The 20,227-nt window shown below is 41.9% G+C and overlaps 1 protein-coding gene and 1 long non-coding RNA gene across 2 annotated transcripts in view; one reads left to right on the forward strand and one right to left on the reverse strand.

Moving 5' to 3' along the window:
- LMO1 (LIM domain only 1) overlaps window positions 1–6,722 on the reverse strand; it is a 99,728-nt gene extending 93,006 nt beyond the window's left edge. The window contains exon 1 of the mRNA XM_075567032.1: window positions 5,918–6,722. Within this exon, the coding sequence (XP_075423147.1) occupies window positions 5,918–5,939 (22 nt within the window). The 5' untranslated portion in view covers window positions 5,940–6,722. The remainder of the gene's footprint in view (window positions 1–5,917) is intronic.
- Window positions 1–16,615, forward strand: part of LOC142464027 (uncharacterized) — a 44,944-nt gene extending 28,329 nt beyond the window's left edge. The window contains exon 3 of the long non-coding RNA XR_012787563.1: window positions 16,319–16,615. This is a non-coding gene — a long non-coding RNA (uncharacterized LOC142464027). The remainder of the gene's footprint in view (window positions 1–16,318) is intronic.
- The last annotated feature ends 3,612 nt before the right edge of the window (window positions 16,616–20,227 follow it).

A 20,227-nucleotide genomic window follows, 5' to 3' on the forward strand; every position in this document is an offset into this window, starting at 1 on the left:
TCAACAGGCACTGTTTTCAATGAATAATTTATTCAAGCATTGGCCATTTTCATCTAACTTCTTTGGGATTGTCCAAATGGCTGACATGTTGGATATGAAGCATCACATCAGTCAAGTGTTATGGTACGTGAGGATTGATCATGTCCAACCCTGTACTTAGAGCCATTCCAAGAAATGGAAGGGCGATGTCACAGGTTTGTTATGAAAGTCTGGCTACCAGCAGGTGGTGCTCAGAAAGACTATTCTAACAAAATAAAGCATCTTCACTTGATTCCTAGTTGTTTCCAATCTAACCCTTCATTTTTTAATGCTGAATTTGTAATACCCAAAACAAGTTGAAGGACATTCTAGGAAATCCCATATTTTAATAAAAAGCACAAAGGTCACAAGATCTTAGCTATTTAGGAGGAGTGGCTCAGTGGGAGCGGCTCAGTGAGTAAAGACACTGACTGGCACGGAGTTTGAAGCAGGGGAGCCTGGTTCAATTCCTGGTGTCGGCTCTTTGTGACCTTGGGCAAGTCAATTTATCTCCCTATGCCTCAGGCACCAAAAACATAGATTGTAAGCTCCACGGGGCAGGTACCTGTGCCTGCGAAATGTCTCAGTAAAGCGCTACGTAAAACTAGCAGCGCTATACAAGAACATGCTATTATTATTATTATTATTTATTTCACTATTGTGTATGTTCTTTGAGAAATGTTGAACCTTCATGTAACTCTTTGTGTTTAATGGATCTACCTTCTATATTTCTTTGCATTGAAAGGATTAAAACATTTGCAGTAGCTTCACTCTATAAATGTAACTAATCATGTTACTGCTCATATGCTCTACATAAAGCTGTGTTGACAGCTTTACGATGCATTGTAATAACACATTTTCCCATAAAGATTGCTCTTCGCAAAAAGAAAAAACCAATGAGTTATGCCAAGTTTAGCTTTATATGGCAATGGAATAAACATCCATTTTTCCACCATCTCGTCATTGCTGTCCTAAAGTAAAATGGAATTTGGAAACCTGTTAAAAAGGTATTATTGCTAGCTTCAGGGGGAAGTATTCTAGTGGTAAAAGGAGAGTCCTATCTGAGTGCTATTTCCAGCTATCTGTGCCCTTACTTATTTCACTATGGCCATATTTACAATGTTGGGCTGTCCAATAAGACATTCAGTTGAAGCTATTGGAGATGGACACATGCTGTATTGCGTGGAAATTCGTCTCTTGTGTAGCTTTAGGAACGGGCCTTTTCTGACTGTATGTAAACAGGGGATCAATATCGGCACCAATCATTTATTTACTATACAGTTTTGAATTAATCCTAGGTGTATGAATTGGTTCATATTCATTTTTCTGTGACCTAATTCTAATTACCAGGACACCGACAACTTGACGCGTTATATAAAAACATGTAATAATTGTGATCTTGCGATGGACAACAGATATCACACCTGTGCCGCTCCAAAATGTATCCGGTATTGCTTTCTAAGCATTTTCTACATTTTTCTCATGACCAATACCAGATAATAAACTATGTTACCAGTTTATCAGTGGCCCAAGAATAACGTATAAATGAGTGCGCAAGTGCCAATCTGTTTATTTAATCTGGAGTGCGGTGTGTAAAGTTCAAATAATTTATATTACATATGGCCCTGAAACAGCACAATTTAAAAAATAAATAAATACAAATAATGAAAGGTTTAGGTTTTTTCACACATTACATCTGAACAGACTGGGTGCCAAATAAAAACCACTTTTATTTTCACGTTTTATTGTATCAAGGCAAAAAATAAATAAATAAGGGAACAAGCACCCAGAGTGTTTCCTCTTCTGTCTGCAGAACTGTACTACTGGTGCCTGGATACTTGTTTCCTTTCTTTTGATTTACAAGTCAATAACACAATGAATCTTGTGTCATTCTTTCTATTTATTTTTTTAAACATGCAGTCTGCTGCTGGGTGCTGAGTGGTCCCACGCTTGACCTTATATATGACCGTGTATACAATCAATACACATTAACTGAACACCTTTCACGAGAGCTTTAGAAAGCAATTTTAATAACCAGCGGCACCAGCTAAACTTTTTTTTTTGTGTCCACACATTTGTAGTTTTGAGCTCCATAGGTATACCAAGTCTAAAACAAACACAAAAACACCCCCTAAATACTGACCCATCAGATCTCAGTTTTTGCTCTTGACGTCCTTGACTTTTTCAGAAGACATCCTGCTGTTAACCTGACAATCGGAGTGAAAAGTTTCTCTCCATCATGAAGCCTTTGGCAAAAGATACTGTGAGTGTCACTTACATACATGATTAAAGGATGCTTTAAGCATAAAAAGGATTGATCCGTGTGGCCCTGCATTTTTCTGAAGGCGTTTCATCATGGCGTAATGAAAAGATAGGGTACTTAAAACAAAATCTCCAATTATTCTACAATATAGCCAGATTTACGTGATTCAAAAAAACTTTTTTATTGCCGGGAAGAGCAAACTGGCACAAAATGCAGGGGTTTGAGCTACCGGATCCAAAATATCTCTAGGGTCATTTTATTACAGTTCCTAAAAATAATAAACAAACCGCAGACTTTTCCTTACTTGCCCTACGGGTTTTCTGACACCATGTTACACACACACACATTCATTGTTTGTGTCTGTATTGCTCATCTCTTTAGAATAATCTAGTACTGCACATATTATGCAGAATTAATAGAGTACTACCAGTGGTATTTTGGAAAATATTTTACTGAACCAACATTAATCTTCTGTAACATTTACTTTAATAAAAAAAAATTAAAAAAAAGGAGTTGCAGTCTTAGAATGGAAAGTAAGTAATAACCAAGTATGGTTCAATGTCTTACCCTAAGGGATCATTTGCTACCATAATCCTGCTCTTTTATTCATTTATCATGAGGACTGTACATAATTGTGTTAGAATAGTTCCCGTATTGTGGCAAAACAGTAATTAACCGCTTAGATCTGTACCAGATTCCAATGTGTATACTTTAACATCACACTTTAGGGATAATACCCCAAGAATTTTCATGACCCCATATGTATTTACATAATAGTACTTGTGATGTAAAGATGAGGCAAACATTTGCTGAGTTATTGGCTTCCACCATGGTAGGCATCTTCTCCCTACTGGAACCTCTATTCCCCTTCTTTTGGATGTCACCACAAGTGGCTTTACTAATTGGGCTTTTATTAGTCTACTTTATTGATCTCTGGTTTGTCTCACCATCAACTCTGTCAATAAACCTCTCTTCCTGATAAGTTTTGTTTAGAGAATTACCTATTTTTGTTGAAGGAAAAGATGTTAACCTGGTCAAAACTATTGATTTGCTAGTTCTACTGATAAACGGACAGTGTAATGTTCAGAAATCAACAGCGTATGCTCAAGTAGTTTTAATGGAGAAAACCAATGGGGTTTACCCCTTTTTGTACATTAAATATGGTCAGTTGTTTCAGGTATTTTGCAATGAAACTGGTGTAGCTCCATAAGACATTGGTTGGCAAAGTGAATTACAAACGGTTAGCGAAAATAAAGTAAACTTGGAAAACAGATATCAACATGCTCCATCCAGTCTGGGAACAGCATCATGAATATTATTTACTAAAAAAGTAAAGCTACGTCCATGCAAATCAGTCTTTGGCTCCTGTACCGTCCAACTACATAAATCCAGAAAAGCTCAAGCAGAATCCAAACTTCCTTAACGATTCTCTCCCTGAAATATAAAACAGTCCGATTCTCTCCCTGATTGGTGGTCTCGTGGGATAAACTTCAATGTGGTAATGTTTTTCCCAAAAATTTTTTTTTGTGCATTCAATATATAAAAAATATATATATATATATATAATGATGAGCAGCGTTTTGGGAAACTTTGGAAGAAAAAAATGAAATCTGTAGTCTGCAATACTTAAAGAATGGATAAAACGCCAACATTTCTTCCTACTGCGATAAAGTACTAAAATAAGAAGACAAAGTTGAATATCGAATGCACCGACAAATTAGAATGTTTCCAATGCTAGTGTGGGGAGACCTCATTCTTTTGATATTCGACATACTGGAAGCTTTCCGAGCCCCACCTGCTTTAACATGTCTACAGCAAAACAGTTATTACTTTTCTCTACTTCCCGTAATCATTTCAACACCCAGAGTAAACATCTGCTCAAACTTTCGTGTATTCTGTCTTTACTAGCAAGGGCATTCAACGGGAATAGGTTAACGGCATTTGAGACCCCTCTGTACGTTGTTTTATTTACAAAGAATAAAACGAGGAACCCGCTCCTGTCGCAGCTTATACAAAATTAATGCAATTGCTAAAAACAGAGTAGTTGGCTATCCGTGATAATTACTACCTTTTTTTTTTTTTTTTTTTAAATGGAGATCAATAGCAGACATCTGTCCAGCCATTAAAAGAAATTACTGGACAAGTAGCAATCTTTTTGAAGACGGATTGGAGAGATGTTTAAGTAAAGTGCTTGCTTTGACAATGATCCTACTCTTGAGTTTCTTCATTTCAAATGGTCTGTGCTCTAAATGACAACTAAAATGCATCCCACCAGCTGCTGTCATTGTAATGTAAGCTGGCTGACCACTTGGTCTGCCTCTACACTATTAACCCTTCATCTTGCAGATTGAGGATGGTGCGGTGTTAGTCCGTAGAGTATACAGACTAGAAGTAAGGTAGATATGATAACCTTCAGTGGCTAACTAGTGGTTAAAAAGAGGGCATGCTTTCAGGACAAGTAAAGTCCCTACTTCAGAGAAATTTGACTTGTTACATGTATTATCTACACCAAGGGTTCTCAACGCCAGTCCTCAAGACTCCCCAACAGGTCAGGATATCTCTGCTTCAGCACAGGTGGCTCAATCGGTGGCTCAGAATGAGCCACTTCTGCTGAATCAGGGATATCCTGGAAACCTGACCTGTTGGGGAGCCTAGAGGACTGGAGTTGAGAACATCTGCACTACACCGAACTATGATGACCCTGTCATTTGTGGTGCCCATGGCAATAAACAATTGCAGAACTTTGGCCATCATACAATGGTCATCCTATATGATGGTCATCTGCATCCAATGGTGGGAGTATTTGATGGAGACTGTAATTCGTGTTGTGTCTGCGACTAAAAACATTAAGCAATTAAAAAAAAGTAAAATGCATATACTGTACTTGTTTTTTTCCCTGTATTACAGTTTTTTAAATGCATGAGTTTTTCACATCACCTCATAATTCTTCAATATACTATCGAGACCTATTTCTAGTTGTTCAGGCTGGAATCAGAGGATACTGTACATGTCAAACACTGCTGAAGTTCCCACTGTTACCAATCCTTTGAGACAATTTTTGCTGCTCTTACAGAAAGGTATAGGGACAACCAAAACTTGTTTCCTGTCAGTTATATTCTTCACGTGCCTCATTTGAAAAGTAAATCATTTTCACTATAGCCGAAGGATTTTTTTTACTGAATTTCAGGTTAGCCTAGCTCTGTTCTAGAACCTAATAATAGGTTTCACAGCCAAAAAGATAGAGGTGAAACAGTAAAACAAGGAAAAGCCAGGAGATATGCTCAGAGCATACAAATATCAAAGTCACAGGAAGGCACGGCGTTAAAATGAAGAATGGTCTGCAATCAAAAGAGCTGTTCTCACAAAAAGGAGCTAGACAGAGAGGCTGGGCTGCTGCAATGACAGCAACTAGTCTGAATCGTGTTTACTTTCTAGCAATATCAACTGCAAAAACAAGCGTGGTTTCATCTGTAAAGGAAAGCTTACCGAGTAATCACCAAACGACTGCACAAAAAGACTTGTCTGCACGGATCTCTCTGTGCCTATTTTCAGTTCACTGTGTGAATAAATCGAAGCGCATGCTCCTATACACATGGATGCAAAAGATCTAAGCTCAAAAGATATCGGCCGACTCACCATCCTCCTTGTCCAGCACCATTGTCCCAGAGGCTGAAGGGAGTCCGAGTGCAGATGCTCCGTCACCAGAATCCTCCACTCGGAGGGAAGGACCCGTTTCTGGGAACACAGACAAGCTACTGTGCAGCCGATCGTCCTCTGCCAGTGATCCAGCTATAATTGCCACAATTGTGTGACTTTTAACCTAGATTGCACCAAGCTAGAATTACATTCAGAACTGCTCAGCGTTGCTAAGACAAAAGCAGTTTGTCCCCCCCTTTCTCTTGCACCTTAAAAATTGCATAAACTAAGCCTGCAGTTTTAAAAGGGGGTATTGTATTGTAGGCTGTTTCTCCAGCTCTTTGCTTCCCCCAGATTGTTCAATTTGCAGAATAAAATTTGTCTTAATGTAATTGTATGTGATAGCTCATAACCCTGGCTGTTACTACTGCTGAGCTTCACAGGCTTCTAAAGTGCTTTTCTCTTGAATGCACTCTAAATCTAAAATTATATTCGGAAAGAAGAAAAATATGTGAACCCAGCACTGAAAGAAAATGTGCTCGCTGCCTTTCTCTCTCAATTTATGTGCTCTGTGCTCTCCTGCTGCTGAATAAATGCACACATTTCCCAGGGACCCTAAGACTCCCCTGTTAATTAAATCAATTCATTATGCTCAGATCTGATTAGCAACCCTTCCCCCTTCTTTGAATCAATTATTCAATACACAAACATATTTGCCTGTGCCAGAGGTGTCTAAGTATTAGCTTATTTAACTCCAAGGACACTAATTACCCCTAGGGCAAAGGAACTTTTCTCATTAATTCTGACAAAACACAAAAGCACATTCAGTCTGCGAGTGCATCTACGTGTGCGTATGTGTAAGAGGGAGGGAGAGTGAAGCATGATGACACCAAACGTAAAACCCATCTATTCAAATAGGGACCCAGAAAAATATACTTTAGAAGAATCTCGTCTTTCTTTAACACATTTACACAGTAAAAAAAAAAAAAAAACAAGATCTGCATACAACTGATGTGGCGTTGTTAATTGATCCCGTCATCAAGAGTTTGTAAAAAGGTTTTTCCATATCGCAGAAGAAAAATAAACGGTGGTACGTCTCCTTCCTTTTAAAAGCTAAATGAACGTGAGTACCCTCTATTAATGTACTGGCATCCTACATTAACCGTAATGATCTTGATTTCCTTCAGCCTGAAGTGGACCGCTAAAAGGAAACGAGAGATGTCTAAAATGAATTAGATCTTTATTAGAATATCCACGCTTTCCGACAGGGGAGCTTTAGGCTGTGATGTTTTGCACACACTGGTTTGCCCACTGCTAAGCCCATCCAAAAATGGCAAAGAAAGCCATGGATTCTTCCAAATTGGGTTTGTGCTTTGTAAAGACTCGTAGTATTCTAGCGAGTGTCCTTAATGTGCACACAAGCATTGAAGATTCTCTTTTTGTTTCCTCAGGCAGTTGGATTGTTGATCCATTAATCCATCCAGCTTTATAAATCAAGAGCCTAATATTAGCTTTGCTCCTCAGAAATATTTTTCATATTTTGTTTGTCTGGCTTTTTACATGTTTTATTTTTTTTTTGGCGACAGGATATGCGGTTTCTCTTATTTGGGAATAGTCTCATTATTTTTCTTTTGTCTTATGCAGGCGCTTCCGAATTTTGAATCCCCAGTAATTTTTCTTAATCCGGCAGCATGGATTTGCCACACAGCATCTGACATTAGAGAGCGCGTGTTTTTGGCAATGCTGTCCATTATCTTCAAAGTACACCTTGCGCATCATATAAACAGCTGGCAATTTGGTTGCCAAGCAAGCTAAAGAGTTGCACCCTTTTTTGCTTGGCACAATACATTTTTTTCAGCGCTACACATTCGTCAGTGCGTAGAGTCTAAAGAGCAAAACCTTTTGATTTTGAGGTTGTGTCTTTACTTTCCACTGGGTTAGAGCAGTTTGAGTCCTACTCTCTGCATTTAAAATATAATTTTAATATGATGTGCATATTTCTTTATTAACGGGTCGTACACTTGGGTCAAATGAGCAGTATACAGATTGATGTTTAATTCGGAAATAGCTGATTCTACAGTCCTACGTTTTGGAAAACCTTCTTTCTTGCGCTTAAATATGCAAGATCATAAACACTTGTTTAAAATAAAACCCAATTTTTCTATTTGATCTTGCATTGTTCATTTTTCTATTTGATCTTGCATTGTTCATTTGTATTTGATTTTAATTGTCTTTATCAACTGGCATATACTGTATACGACCTGCTGTTCTAGCAGATGTTATTGGTCCCGATAGTGCGTACGTTAAGGAGAAAAATGTGTAAAATAACGTGTGCGTTAAGGAGTTAATGAACGCTTTACCAGTGCTTTTAATGGTGATGCATTAGCGCGTGTGTTAAATATCGCTCTTGCTTTAATACATCGCTTTGTTTTAACGAGTGCAAAAACATCTGATATATCTGTACTTGTCTCTATCTTAATTTTATCACATATTTGCATGTTAAGAAAATGTTAGTCACAGTTGCCCCTACTCATTTTACCCCCAAGTTGTGGTTCCCGAGATACTTAGGCTACTGCCCCGCTGCACGCGTGCCTGCGAGGCAGGCGGCGCGTGCAGCCAAGTCCCCGGCTCTGCAGAGAGCTGTAGGGGGAAAGACGAGGGGGGGGGGCCGTGATGGGGGCGTGGCCGTGACATCACCTGGCAGGTTCGCCCTCATTGGCTGAACCACCGGGGGGCGTGGCCTAGCCTCCGTCGCGACTCCTGCTCTCAATTTTCTTGAGCAGGAGTTTCTGTCGGCGTAGCGCGGCAGCCCCCCCCTCGCAGCGGGCCCGGCCCCATTGTGAGGTGGATCTTGTCCCTGCAGCAGCCAGCGGAGACCTCGCCTAACTCGTGAAGTTTTCGGGTTTAAATCTCCCACCTGTGGAAACTGCATACCTGTTGCTCACAGAAGATCTGAGATCCCGCTGATGTTGGGGAAACAGGACAGGCTTTAGGGGTGATATTTGGTTCCCCTTCATTCGTTGGTCAATGCCTCCATCTGCTGCAGGCTCCAGGAGAGCTGGAAGCAGTCCCTGCGGAAGAACTTTTATACTCCCCCTGACAGACTGCAAGCCCAGGTAGGAGTATATTTGATAACAGGAACATCTTTATTCTTCTCCATTATAGAGTACAGCATATAAGCAGTTCTGCATACTATAACAATGGTCTCCAGCCTCAGGATGGGCCCTGGACTTAACCCCAGTCATGGGCCCCAGGGGTCGGTCCTAACTTCCCCAACTCCCTGATGGAGCAGGGGGTATGGTACTCGCTCCCACTCCCCTAAGGGAGGGGATAGTAGGTGACAGAGCCCTGTACACCTCTTTCGTGAGACCAGTCTCTCTCAAAGGGAGAGACAACTAACTAAATGTTGGAAGTGCAACCCCTAATCCCTGGGGGAGGGTTCAAGGTCTGAGCCAGGATAGGGCAGAACACAGGCCTTGTCCCACCTCCCGCTGTCACTCAAGGAGCTGCTTACTGCTGGGGAAAACCCAGATTAAGCCTAAAACTGCCTGCACTGTACCAGGACTTACATATCAGGCAGGGTAGGGTAGTAGCCAAAACCAGACATGGCTACACTTAAAATTAAGCATAAATAAATATAAAACCATGGTGGGAATTATTCGTACTGCATTGTATCCACATTACAGCACTTGTTCATGCATCATAGACATTTATTTTAAAATATGGAATAGTTAAACAATAGAATCAGTGTCATTATGGTTGGCAAATACCCTTAGTAATATTTCTTGTCTACATTTTCTTCCCATTATATACTTTCTTCATGGTTCTTTTGCAGTTTTCACTGCCGATACTGTGGTCATGATTTGTCACTTACAGTATTTTCACATATACTTTTTTTTTTGGTGATCTTATGTCCCTAAATCTGTTAAATATTGTTTAATAAATGTCAGTTTTGAACCTGCAGCATTTGTTGGTTAACAGTAAAAAAGTATTATACAAATCTGATTTTATGAGACTGAAACGTCTGCCATCTGCTGTTTTTTATTCATCTTGATGGAACCACCAAAGTGATATGATGACTCTGTGTATAGAGAAGCCTTTTTTTTTTTTTTAAAGATTAAGGCCCATTGTCACAGGAGATCAGGACAAATACAGTACACCAGGGATCATCTCAGACAGAACTACAGAGTTAGTCAAAATGAATTTATTGGAACACAACTACAACTGTGCGGGGACCTCTGTGAAGAGATTTACCCCGTAATGTTCCCATGCAGTGTCTGTAACTAACCAGACTGAACCTTATGCCTGGAACCGGCACAGGAACTGGCACTGCACCTGGAACTCCTGCCTGGCACCAACTCTGGAATTCCCACTAGAAATAGCAGGGGCTTCCCTCCCCACCTTTATACCCCATGCTGACATTATGTATGCACATAGGAAAGGTCACTGGTAGGTCTTTCCAATACTACTTGGCCTCCTGATGGGTTAACTGCAGCATACATTTTGTTACATAAAAATGGTTACATGGACAGGTCACATTAAACGTTGCAACATTACCTCCTGAACACAGAGTTAACCCTGGTCCCTGAAGTGCTGGAAACAAGCTACACAACACATGATATCAGCACAATGTGGGTTCAGCATCGTAACTACATATTATGGACAGGTAGCGGTGATGGCTGGCTTGACCTTTATTCAAAGCGGGCAAATCTACCCCTACCATCACACCCATAACTATAAAGCGCTGTTCCACCTATTCACTTGCACCGTAAGGTGCCTTACAGGACTGAAAGGTAAATGGCAATAGCACTGCCATATGGGCCTGAATTTCTTGGGATGCACAAAACTCCAGTACTCGAGTTGGTGATGAAGCTCCTCCTAAAGTAACCTTCTCTAGATCCTATAACGCCAAACCAATGATCAAAAAAACTTACACATAGACTTGATCAACATTTCATGCCTAAAGAAGTTCAAAACGTTTTGGAAAGATCAGAATGTAGCATCAATGCTTTAGATAAATATCCATATCAGTTATATGTATAGCCCTTGTACCCCCTCCCCCCCTCCCAAGTGAGATTGGGGTGGGTATGCGTCTCTGACTACTTCTTAGGTGTTGTGCTGTGTACCTGTTGGCAAACAGGAGGGCTGAGTGCTCCGCGATGTTGTGGGGAGAAACAGTACAGGATCACAGGTTACCATAGATCTTCATTGGTGCAGCGCCTCCGGTCAGAATGGATCCTCTATGATGGCAGGGGATGGCCCATACTGACACCTCTTCATCTTTGGTAGACAGTGAATCGCACATCATTTCTATTTTCTTGTCTTTATTGCATGCAGATCTTAGTACAGAGACATTACATCCTTCCCTGCTTGCTATGCCCTGACTCAGGCATTAGGCCCAGGTCAGGCCTGTCGGGCCTCTCCTCACATCTCCTTGTGAGATGGAGGGCTGATGTTCCTAACTCCACAGAGGGAGGAGAGAGAATGACAAGGACCCCCCCAATTTGGGAAAGTGCCAATATTTATAACCTGAGGTGGATGACTGTAACCCTGCCCCTTAACAGAGCAGGTTGAATACTGATTGGTTCATCTATAGTGTATGATAACCAATCAGTATCCTTCCCTCAGGCTGACACTTTCTGGTTGTTGCTAAGGCCCGCCCTTGGATATGTATCTAAGTCTGCAAAAACACACAGGGCCTAAAAGAAGGAATTAACCCCTCCACTGCCTGCACCTAACAGGACTTACACTGAAAAGGCCCAGGCAGAGAAGTATCGTCTGGAGGCTAGACTACATATGTAATATACTATTAAAGGTTTCTTTACAGTGTCTATATTTTGAATTGTGAAGATATTGATCTTTAATAAGTTAACCCGATGATTACTTTATATGAAAAACTTAGAGGAAGATTTGTAAGAGTTTAGCACTCTAGGACTGTCGGGGGTCTAATTCTACAGTAGATCCCATTTTGGAACAGATTCAAAGTATAAAGACAGCGGCACATGTGAATTGAAGAACAAAAGCGTCTTTATTGAGGTTACATATTCCCCCTACATGTTTTGGGCCCAGTGGGTCTCTTATATTTATGGATTATTTGACCTTGTGACAGGGCCTTAACCCCTGTCTAAATAGGGCTCCAAATAGAAAGCCTGTACGTGGCCGATGAATCCAGCAGAGAGCTGGATAATTGCAGCTACAGACAATTAGCCAGTCTCCACCTGGCTCATCAGTCAGATAGAAAGCCCTCCTGTTTAAACTACAGGGGATTGCTCTAGCACAGAAGAGGTTGGTGTTGATCAGAGTGAGACCCCAAGGATCCAGGCCCCCTATTGCATGACCCTGCGGTCCCTGGAACCCACCAGAGGGTGCCCCCCATGGACACCAACCCAGACCCCGACTAATGGAAAGAACCCCTAACCAGGTACCTCTTTGGACTTTGGGTCAGAGGCTGGAAAGAGGCCTATCCTCCCAGCCCTGCAGATAGGGACTGGGAAGTGTGAGTTAGCCCTTACAAAGGAATAGGTCTGTTATGTTTATTTTGTATGCTGCCTTGAGCAAAGCAAGAAGGTAAAATAAATTGTAATTTATTTCAGGAAAAGAACTACACACAATGTAACACAATTTACACGGTTAACACACTTACTGGGAACGGGGCTAATGAATAAACTTGTCCTTTAAACGAAATTCTCAAAAATGACCTCTGTAGGAGCCCTTGCCAATGACCGGGAGGTACTCACAAAATCCTGGAACGGATTTCGGCATGCAATGCCAGCCGCGACTGCTATGTTCTCAAAAGGTGGGACTTAGAAAATCTTCTGAGTCAAAATCTTTGAAGCCGGCTCGTGTCTATTCTGCACAGAGCATCTTTGAATTTGCCTCTGTTGGTTTGGTGTTTGGAATCTGCTCTCCTGATGGCTGCAAGGTTTCTTATGGGTTTCATGTTCCATTCACAAACCTCTACAGCCTATCAGTGCGTGGGAATTCTCCTGCCATCCAATCACAGATTTGCCGGTATTGTAAAGCCGGGTGGGCACCTTTTCTCAGTCTACTAAGGGGCATGCGCCAACCTGGCACCTCTGCCTCTTGGCATACTGAGCCCACCCGCTGTCTTGACTCCAGAGTCTGGGTTTGGGCAAATGGTGGCCGGATAGCCCTGTGTTAGCCCAGGACGGAGGTAATCAAGTATAACTGCAGTACTCCGCCTGTTATAACACCTTGGCATCCCTGAGGCTTTCAAGTCCGGATTCCGAACAGACCTATAGACACCAAGCTTGGTAGCCATCTGTTCCCCCGGAATCCATGACATGGAAATCCCACAGTTAATTCACAGGTTATCAGTACATGTACCTATCAAACATAACTCTTTAATAAAATATACTGTGTCCTGTATCTTATGTGATAAAATATGTAAGTCCCGTTCTGGTGTCAGGGATGGGATACGTGGATATACTGTCTACCCTCACTAGCCTCATCCTTGCCACACTCTAGAAATGACTTTTAAACCTTTTACACACAAAACCACTCACAGCTTTATCATATAACTGAAGCATCCCCTGAACCCCTATACTAGGTTCAGGGTACCTGGGCACCTCTCCTTATCCTACGGACCCCCTGTATGGTGCAGGTATGCATTATCCCCTTCATGCCCCATTTACCTTGTCTGGATTATGCTGCAGCCGGAATCCTGGCGGTGAGTCGAAAGAACGTTTTCAGGGTAGGAGTTTGCCCGGAGCAATGTGCTTTGCTGTATTCGAGAATCTCACTCGATTCCCGGATCCAACTTTTAAGGTATCCTGTAACTCTGGAATCCCAATACATAGACATATTCTGTGGCAAACCCACCCTGAAACTTACAGCCTAGAAATCTCCTGGTCCCAGCACGCCAAGAAAGGCAAAACACAGAAAAATCTTTAATGTCGCAAAATTTGCACACAGTCACAGTAATGCATTTCTGACATCTAGGTCCAAGATCTGACATTCTAGGACCTCAACACATGGATCAGGGGTACCCACGTGGGCTGAACAACCTGGGTACCCCTTCACTGTCAGTGATCACACCTAAGTCTACAGGCTTGTGAACTGCAAATAGGAGTATGACAAAAAGACTGACGTACTGGAATTTAAGGATCTTAAACCAGCCACAAATAACCCCTCTATTGCTAAGGGGGTCATACTTTTTTGTGGGTACGCCCATGAAGAATAAGTAAGCTGTACGCCGGGGTCACCCGGTACGGAAGGAGCTTCCAGATGGCTCTTCTGCAGTAGAGATAACCCACCAGACATCACTTAAAACTTCCCCACACATTGAAGAATCGATTAGCTTAGAAGAAGTAATACGTCAAGAAAGGGAGGAGCAAGATGATAAGCCTACCAATTACCAAACAGAGATGCCACTGGGGTCAATCAGAGTGGATGGAAACTCCGCCCAGATTGAACCACCTGCGATCATGGATACTGAAGGGGGGCACCTTAGTTTCAGGGAACAAAAGATCGCCTGACGAAAGGAAAATCTCGTGGCCATGTGGTTAAAATAATACTCGGTAAAATGGAGAGAGGAGCTTGAGCGAAGAGTGCTCCATATTGGCGAGGAAGCTAAGCACCTCATGGAATGACTGTGCTTGGGAAAAGTCCTCCTCGAGCGACTAAAGCATGCTGATTTCAAGCACCTCCTGGAAGAGACACTGGTTATCTTCACCAACCACAATGGTGGCCTCCTCAACCACGGCCACATATGGCAACAAACTGGTAGGAGTAAAGGTCACTTGGAGAAAGGGCTCCAATCCCAGCATGACTGGGGGATATCTCTTTCCACCCATTGTCATTTGAGCCACAGTTACATCTCGAGTGAGTGAAGGGATGGCTTTTAGCCGTGGCTAGCCCAAGCTACCCACAAACGGGAGAGGTACGTGACAGGGCCTTAGCCCCTGTCTAAAATGGCTCCAAATAGAAAGCCTGTAGCTGGCGGCTGAATCAAGCAGGGAGCTGGTTAATTGCAGCTACAGACAATTAGCCAGTCTCCACATGCGCATCACTCAGGTAGAAAAGCTTCCTGTTTAACTGCAGGAAATCTCTCTAGTACTAAGGAGGATTGCGCTCTCAGAGAGGGATCCCATGGATTCAGACCCTCTATTCTAGGGTGCAGCAAAATCTGAAAATTGTCAGAGGGTGCACCCCACGGGCATCAACCCAGACTGAGGGAAAAAGCCCCTGATAACAGGAACCTCTTTGGACTTTCGCACAGAGGTTGGTAAGAGGCCAATCCTCCCAGCCCTTTGCAGATAGGGACTGGGAAGTGTGAGTATTTTGTATGCTGCCTTAAAGCTGTGTTGTTTTTAAGCTATGGGCTAAATAAAAACCAATGTTTATTTCCCCCAAATCTGTCTCCTTGGTTAGACCCCTGCGCTCGTCTCCTACAGACCTGTTTACTACATTCATCTTGTTAGTACAAAGTGGAGTCCGCAGAAGTAGAACTCTGCCATAACATTGAGATTGTATAGACTGTTATCCTACAACATGTTACAGTGCTCAGCATCATGTTGCAAAATGTGTAAAATGTCATTGTCCGATAATTATACTTTGTAACAGTTTCTCATTTTCCATGCTACTTTAGGTCACAAACACATCAATGTATTAAGTGTCGCAAATTGATTTTTTTTTGCGTACAATTGACGCACCTAAAACACGAGTTATTGTGCTTGTGTGTAACTACCTGTATGTACTCATTTTTTATTCCTATCAACTATATTATATTATCAGAAACAAATGGAATGCATATGTGAATAGTATGTATTAACAAAATTGTATCTCTGAGCCAAAAATATAGTTTAGCCTGTGCAAAAAAATTGTTCGACATATTCAATCTGGCATAAATCCTAAGAAGTCGGTTTATATATTAGCGCAAAATGAATTTGCTATTTATCATTATAAAGAGGAACAAAATGCATTAATTTTGTATTATGGCTATTATAAATAATATTACACTAAATATAGATTTACTAATGCTAGTTATAATAAAATACACAATCCTGTTTTCATTTAAATTGTATCAATCAGGTATTCTAACTGTCATTTGTAAAAAGTCTCATAACGACCTTCATACATACAGTACCACACAGATTATAAAGGTTTGTACTACTGTTTAAAACTGAAATTGTGACGTACACAAAAAAAAATTCAAATAGGATATCAGTAGATTGGTCCCATAATCTCTCAAATTCAGCTTTTACATTAATGTCAGGGCATGATTAAGAATGTTGTGGTCTGGACATCTATATTGCTGGTACATTTGTGATGTACAAATAGCCAGCATTGTTCAGCAAAACACTGACCTGTCACTGTGTTTGTTGATTGATTTAGCTATTTGCATTTGAACACTTGATTCTTTTATTCGGTATTTTGTAGGGCCTTATCGTTGTCAGTTTCCAATTGATTCATCACTGCAAACTAAACGAAGTTACAAAGTCGGAAAAAAAAGAAGGATTTACATTGAAGGATACATTCCCTTATTTAGACAAGTCTTCTAAAAATGGAAAATAATGGTTATATCTGGAGATCCCAAATATGTGTTTCCTTGCAAGCACATACTGTACATCAGCCCCATTTTTAAATTGCTGTTCCTTTCCCATGCAACACTTGTTCAAACAAGAGCATTTGCAAGTTAACATTATTTTCGTTGCATGATTTCGAATGTATTTACTTGTAGCTTTAATAAACATAATAGTAAACATACCTAGTGCAAAGTATATTCATCACCTGGGTCACACATGATAGACACATAATTAGATTCTGAGCTCTACGGTGCAGGGACTCATTTTCCTAAGTGTTACTTTTATGTCTGAAGTGCTTCTTCCCATCATGTGTTATTTGTATTATTTGTTATTTATATGATTGTCACGTGTATTACTGCTGTGAAGCGCTATGTACATTAATAGCACTATATAAATAAAGATATACATACATAGTTAGATTGTTAAAGAGCTACAGTAGCAATGTAACTTTGAATCGGCACAACATATTCAAAGCAAGATAGAAATCAATAAAACATCCCACATTTTTGAGCATCCAAATGGCATATAAGCTTAAACTGTAATAATGTAGATCAACAGACAAGAGTTCATTGTGTACAATCCACAGTTTGGTAGGATCATAGTCTGCAAACTAAGGCATCAGCAATTCTTGTGACCTTTGTTGCTTTCTTCAGCCAACTGAGGTCACAAAACAATCATGTGAGCTTTACAATTTGTGGATTGAGTTCTTTTGTCTATCGATCTATTATTTACACCATTCGTTCAGTGTTTTTGGCTGGTGTGAAAATTAGTTTTGAAATGCAAATGTTATGTTCATCTTTTTTCCATTCAATATGTGCATCAATACAATCTACACACTGACAAGTGATTAGCTAAATTGCTGATCGATCCATTGTCCAGGGATCGATAGGTGACGATTCGGCTTGGGGGTTCACTACACTGCCGACACAGTTTATCCGAGTGCGGCTCATTCCGCAAGCCGGGAAATGTCCCGGCTTGCGAGCCGCACTCCCTCAGCGTGCCGCGCATCACCGATGCGCGGTCACGCATCACCGGGTGCCAGCGCCCCCTGCACGCGCGTCCAGGGCTCCCTCGGGGAGCCCTGGTGTCCCGCGATCGGCAGCGGTAGGGAGAGCGCCCCGATCGGAGGGCGCTCTTCCGCTGCTTCGGCGCGCGCCCGTCACCCTGCGGCGCGCGCCAGGATACTGCTGCGGCCAAGAACGGGCAAATGCTCGAATAAACTTGGCCGCAGCAGTAAATCCCTGCCAGTGCCCCCGACTGAAATACATGCGACAGTGGGAGACAGATTTAGGGGAGACACTAGAGGACGAGGAATGGGATCAGATATTACAGGCAGCTGCCAAAAGCTCAATCTGTGCCACGTTGAAGGAGAACGCATATAAAGTCCTAATGCGGTGGTACCATACCCCATTGAAATTATCTAAATTTATCAAGGGCTATTTCCCGCTCTGCCCAAAACAGTGTGGGGAAACGGCTGATTTAAAACATATGCTGTGGTCTTGCCCGAAAGTGGTCCCGATTTGGGAATCTATTAGGGATTGGCTAGAAAGAATCCTCAACTTGGAGGTCCCCCTGGACCCGTGGCTGTTCCTCGTGGGCAGACGGCCTCAGGACGTGTCTAACGCGACACTCAAATTGGTTGCACATTTCGCAACCGCCACGAGGTATGAGATCGCAGCAGTATGGAGACAACAGGAATTACCCACTATAGCCAAAATCAGGAACAGAATTTGGCATGTCTGCCAGATGGAACAGTTGACGAGTTGGATCAACGACTCTGGCTCCAAATTTCTAAACGTGTGGGCCCCATGGCTGGCCCAAACAGACATCCCGGGGGTGGACACCGCCACAATTTTGCACTAATATAGATAAATGCGTTCTCCTTGGACAGAGCAGACCAGACGGGATGATGACATAGCGACGGAGAACATGGAACCACTGGGATATCCACAACACACCCTAGCGTACACATAGAGCTAATAACAGATCCTCCGCTCCGAGGCAGCAGCTACAGGTGCCCCCCACCCCCACCCACCCTAATGTGTCTCACCCCAGTCTAGTTTGTCCTGTCCGTCTTAGTGATGTGGTTTACGTGTGGTTCGTTACGTCTGTCTCATGTCTTGTCTACGTGTCACTGTTTTGATGACAAAATTGTGTATTCTGTAACGTATGCCAATAGGTGGTGATATTATGTATGCTCTGTAATACCAAATAAAAATGAGAGTTATATAAAAAAAAAATCCCTGCCAGTGCACCCAAGATGGAAGGTTCTGTTTCATGGGACCAAGCTGTTACCAGATACAATTGGTTCATTGCAAGAGAGAGGGCAGGGTTCAAAAATGGGTGTGCCAGAGCCTGTTTCAGAAGAGGAAGGGGATGTGACTTTGTAAATGGTTGATATAGAAATAAAAAATGCTTGTTACATTATAATACATAAAAAATGTCTTTTAAACATCTTTTTATTTTTATGCTACAAGTATTTTCTCATAGTACATAACTGATTTATTAAAAAAAAAAAAACACACGTAGGATTTTGCTTGAACTGCAGCTTTAAGTTCAAATAGAAACCGGAGCAGAGCAGTTTTTATCAATGAAGTTTCAGGAATGTTTCCAAGAAATATGTGCTAACACTTGAGTTCACGTCAATTGAGCTATGTTTAAAGTTCATCATTAATGTAGTCATTGGAATGGTTGGAATGGTTTCTATATGTGTAAGAAATGGTGCCCAGACATGTGTGGTAGAAATAGTCTAAATCTGGTCTTTTCTAGTACCCTGGACAGCAACTAAGCATTTCAGTCTGACCATTGGCTCCTGCTAATAAAATATGATTGGTTCTTTAACTACACTAAGGCTTAGGCCCCGCTCCCTCAGTCAGCGCACCGCACGGCAGACAGGCGGGGCGCTGACAGACACAGACCGCGATATGCGGTCTGTAGGGAGTCGGGAGCCGGAGAGGGAGGGTGGCGGGAGTGGGAGGGAGGGGGGCGGGATCTGATCGTGGCGCCGTCCACCCCCCCACACACATACACACACATACACACATATATACACATACACACACACATACATACACACATACATACATACACACAGCCCTGCCGGAAGGAGGAAGCGCGGGCAGGGACCATTCGGACAAGGGTCTGGTGGTCTGCGGCCACGTGCCCCACCGGCCGCAGCGGGTTCGCAGCCTTAGATGTTAAAGCCCAGGTCTGGGACAAAGCGAGTGGTTCAGCATAGATTGTTCTTGCTAGATCCTGCTTGTGCTAGCTTTCCAATATTGCGGACATGCAACTACAGTTACTCGGTAAACCAGACTGTGTTTGTGGCAGATAATGTGAGATACCCATCCAGCTAACATAAATATATAACCAGGTTGTTAAGAGATAACAATGTTTTGAATTCCAAGGGTGAGAAGGCAAGAAAACTATCCAATTAGACATCTTGTAATGAGGGAATAAGGATTATGGCAGTGGGAGAGGGGGAGGACCAGCGTGTTCAACTTTTGAAATGTTGGCGTAAGAGTAGTAAGGAAAAATGGTGACTCCTCTAAAACTATATTGTGTGCTATGATAAGGAAGATCTATTAAAATAAATTATCAAGAATATTCTGACGTGTTATTGAGGTCGAGGTAAAAAGAATGTATAATATTAGTTTACGTTGGGCTTGTTTCTTAAATAATGCTAAAGTTCTCTCCTTCTTCTTAAACCTTTCTGCATCTACATAGATTTCTATATTGATGCACTGAATAATTGTATCGCAAT

Source organism: Ascaphus truei, chromosome 12 (assembly GCF_040206685.1).
Source record: "Ascaphus truei isolate aAscTru1 chromosome 12, aAscTru1.hap1, whole genome shotgun sequence".
Classification (NCBI taxonomy): Eukaryota; Metazoa; Chordata; class Amphibia; order Anura; family Ascaphidae; genus Ascaphus; species Ascaphus truei.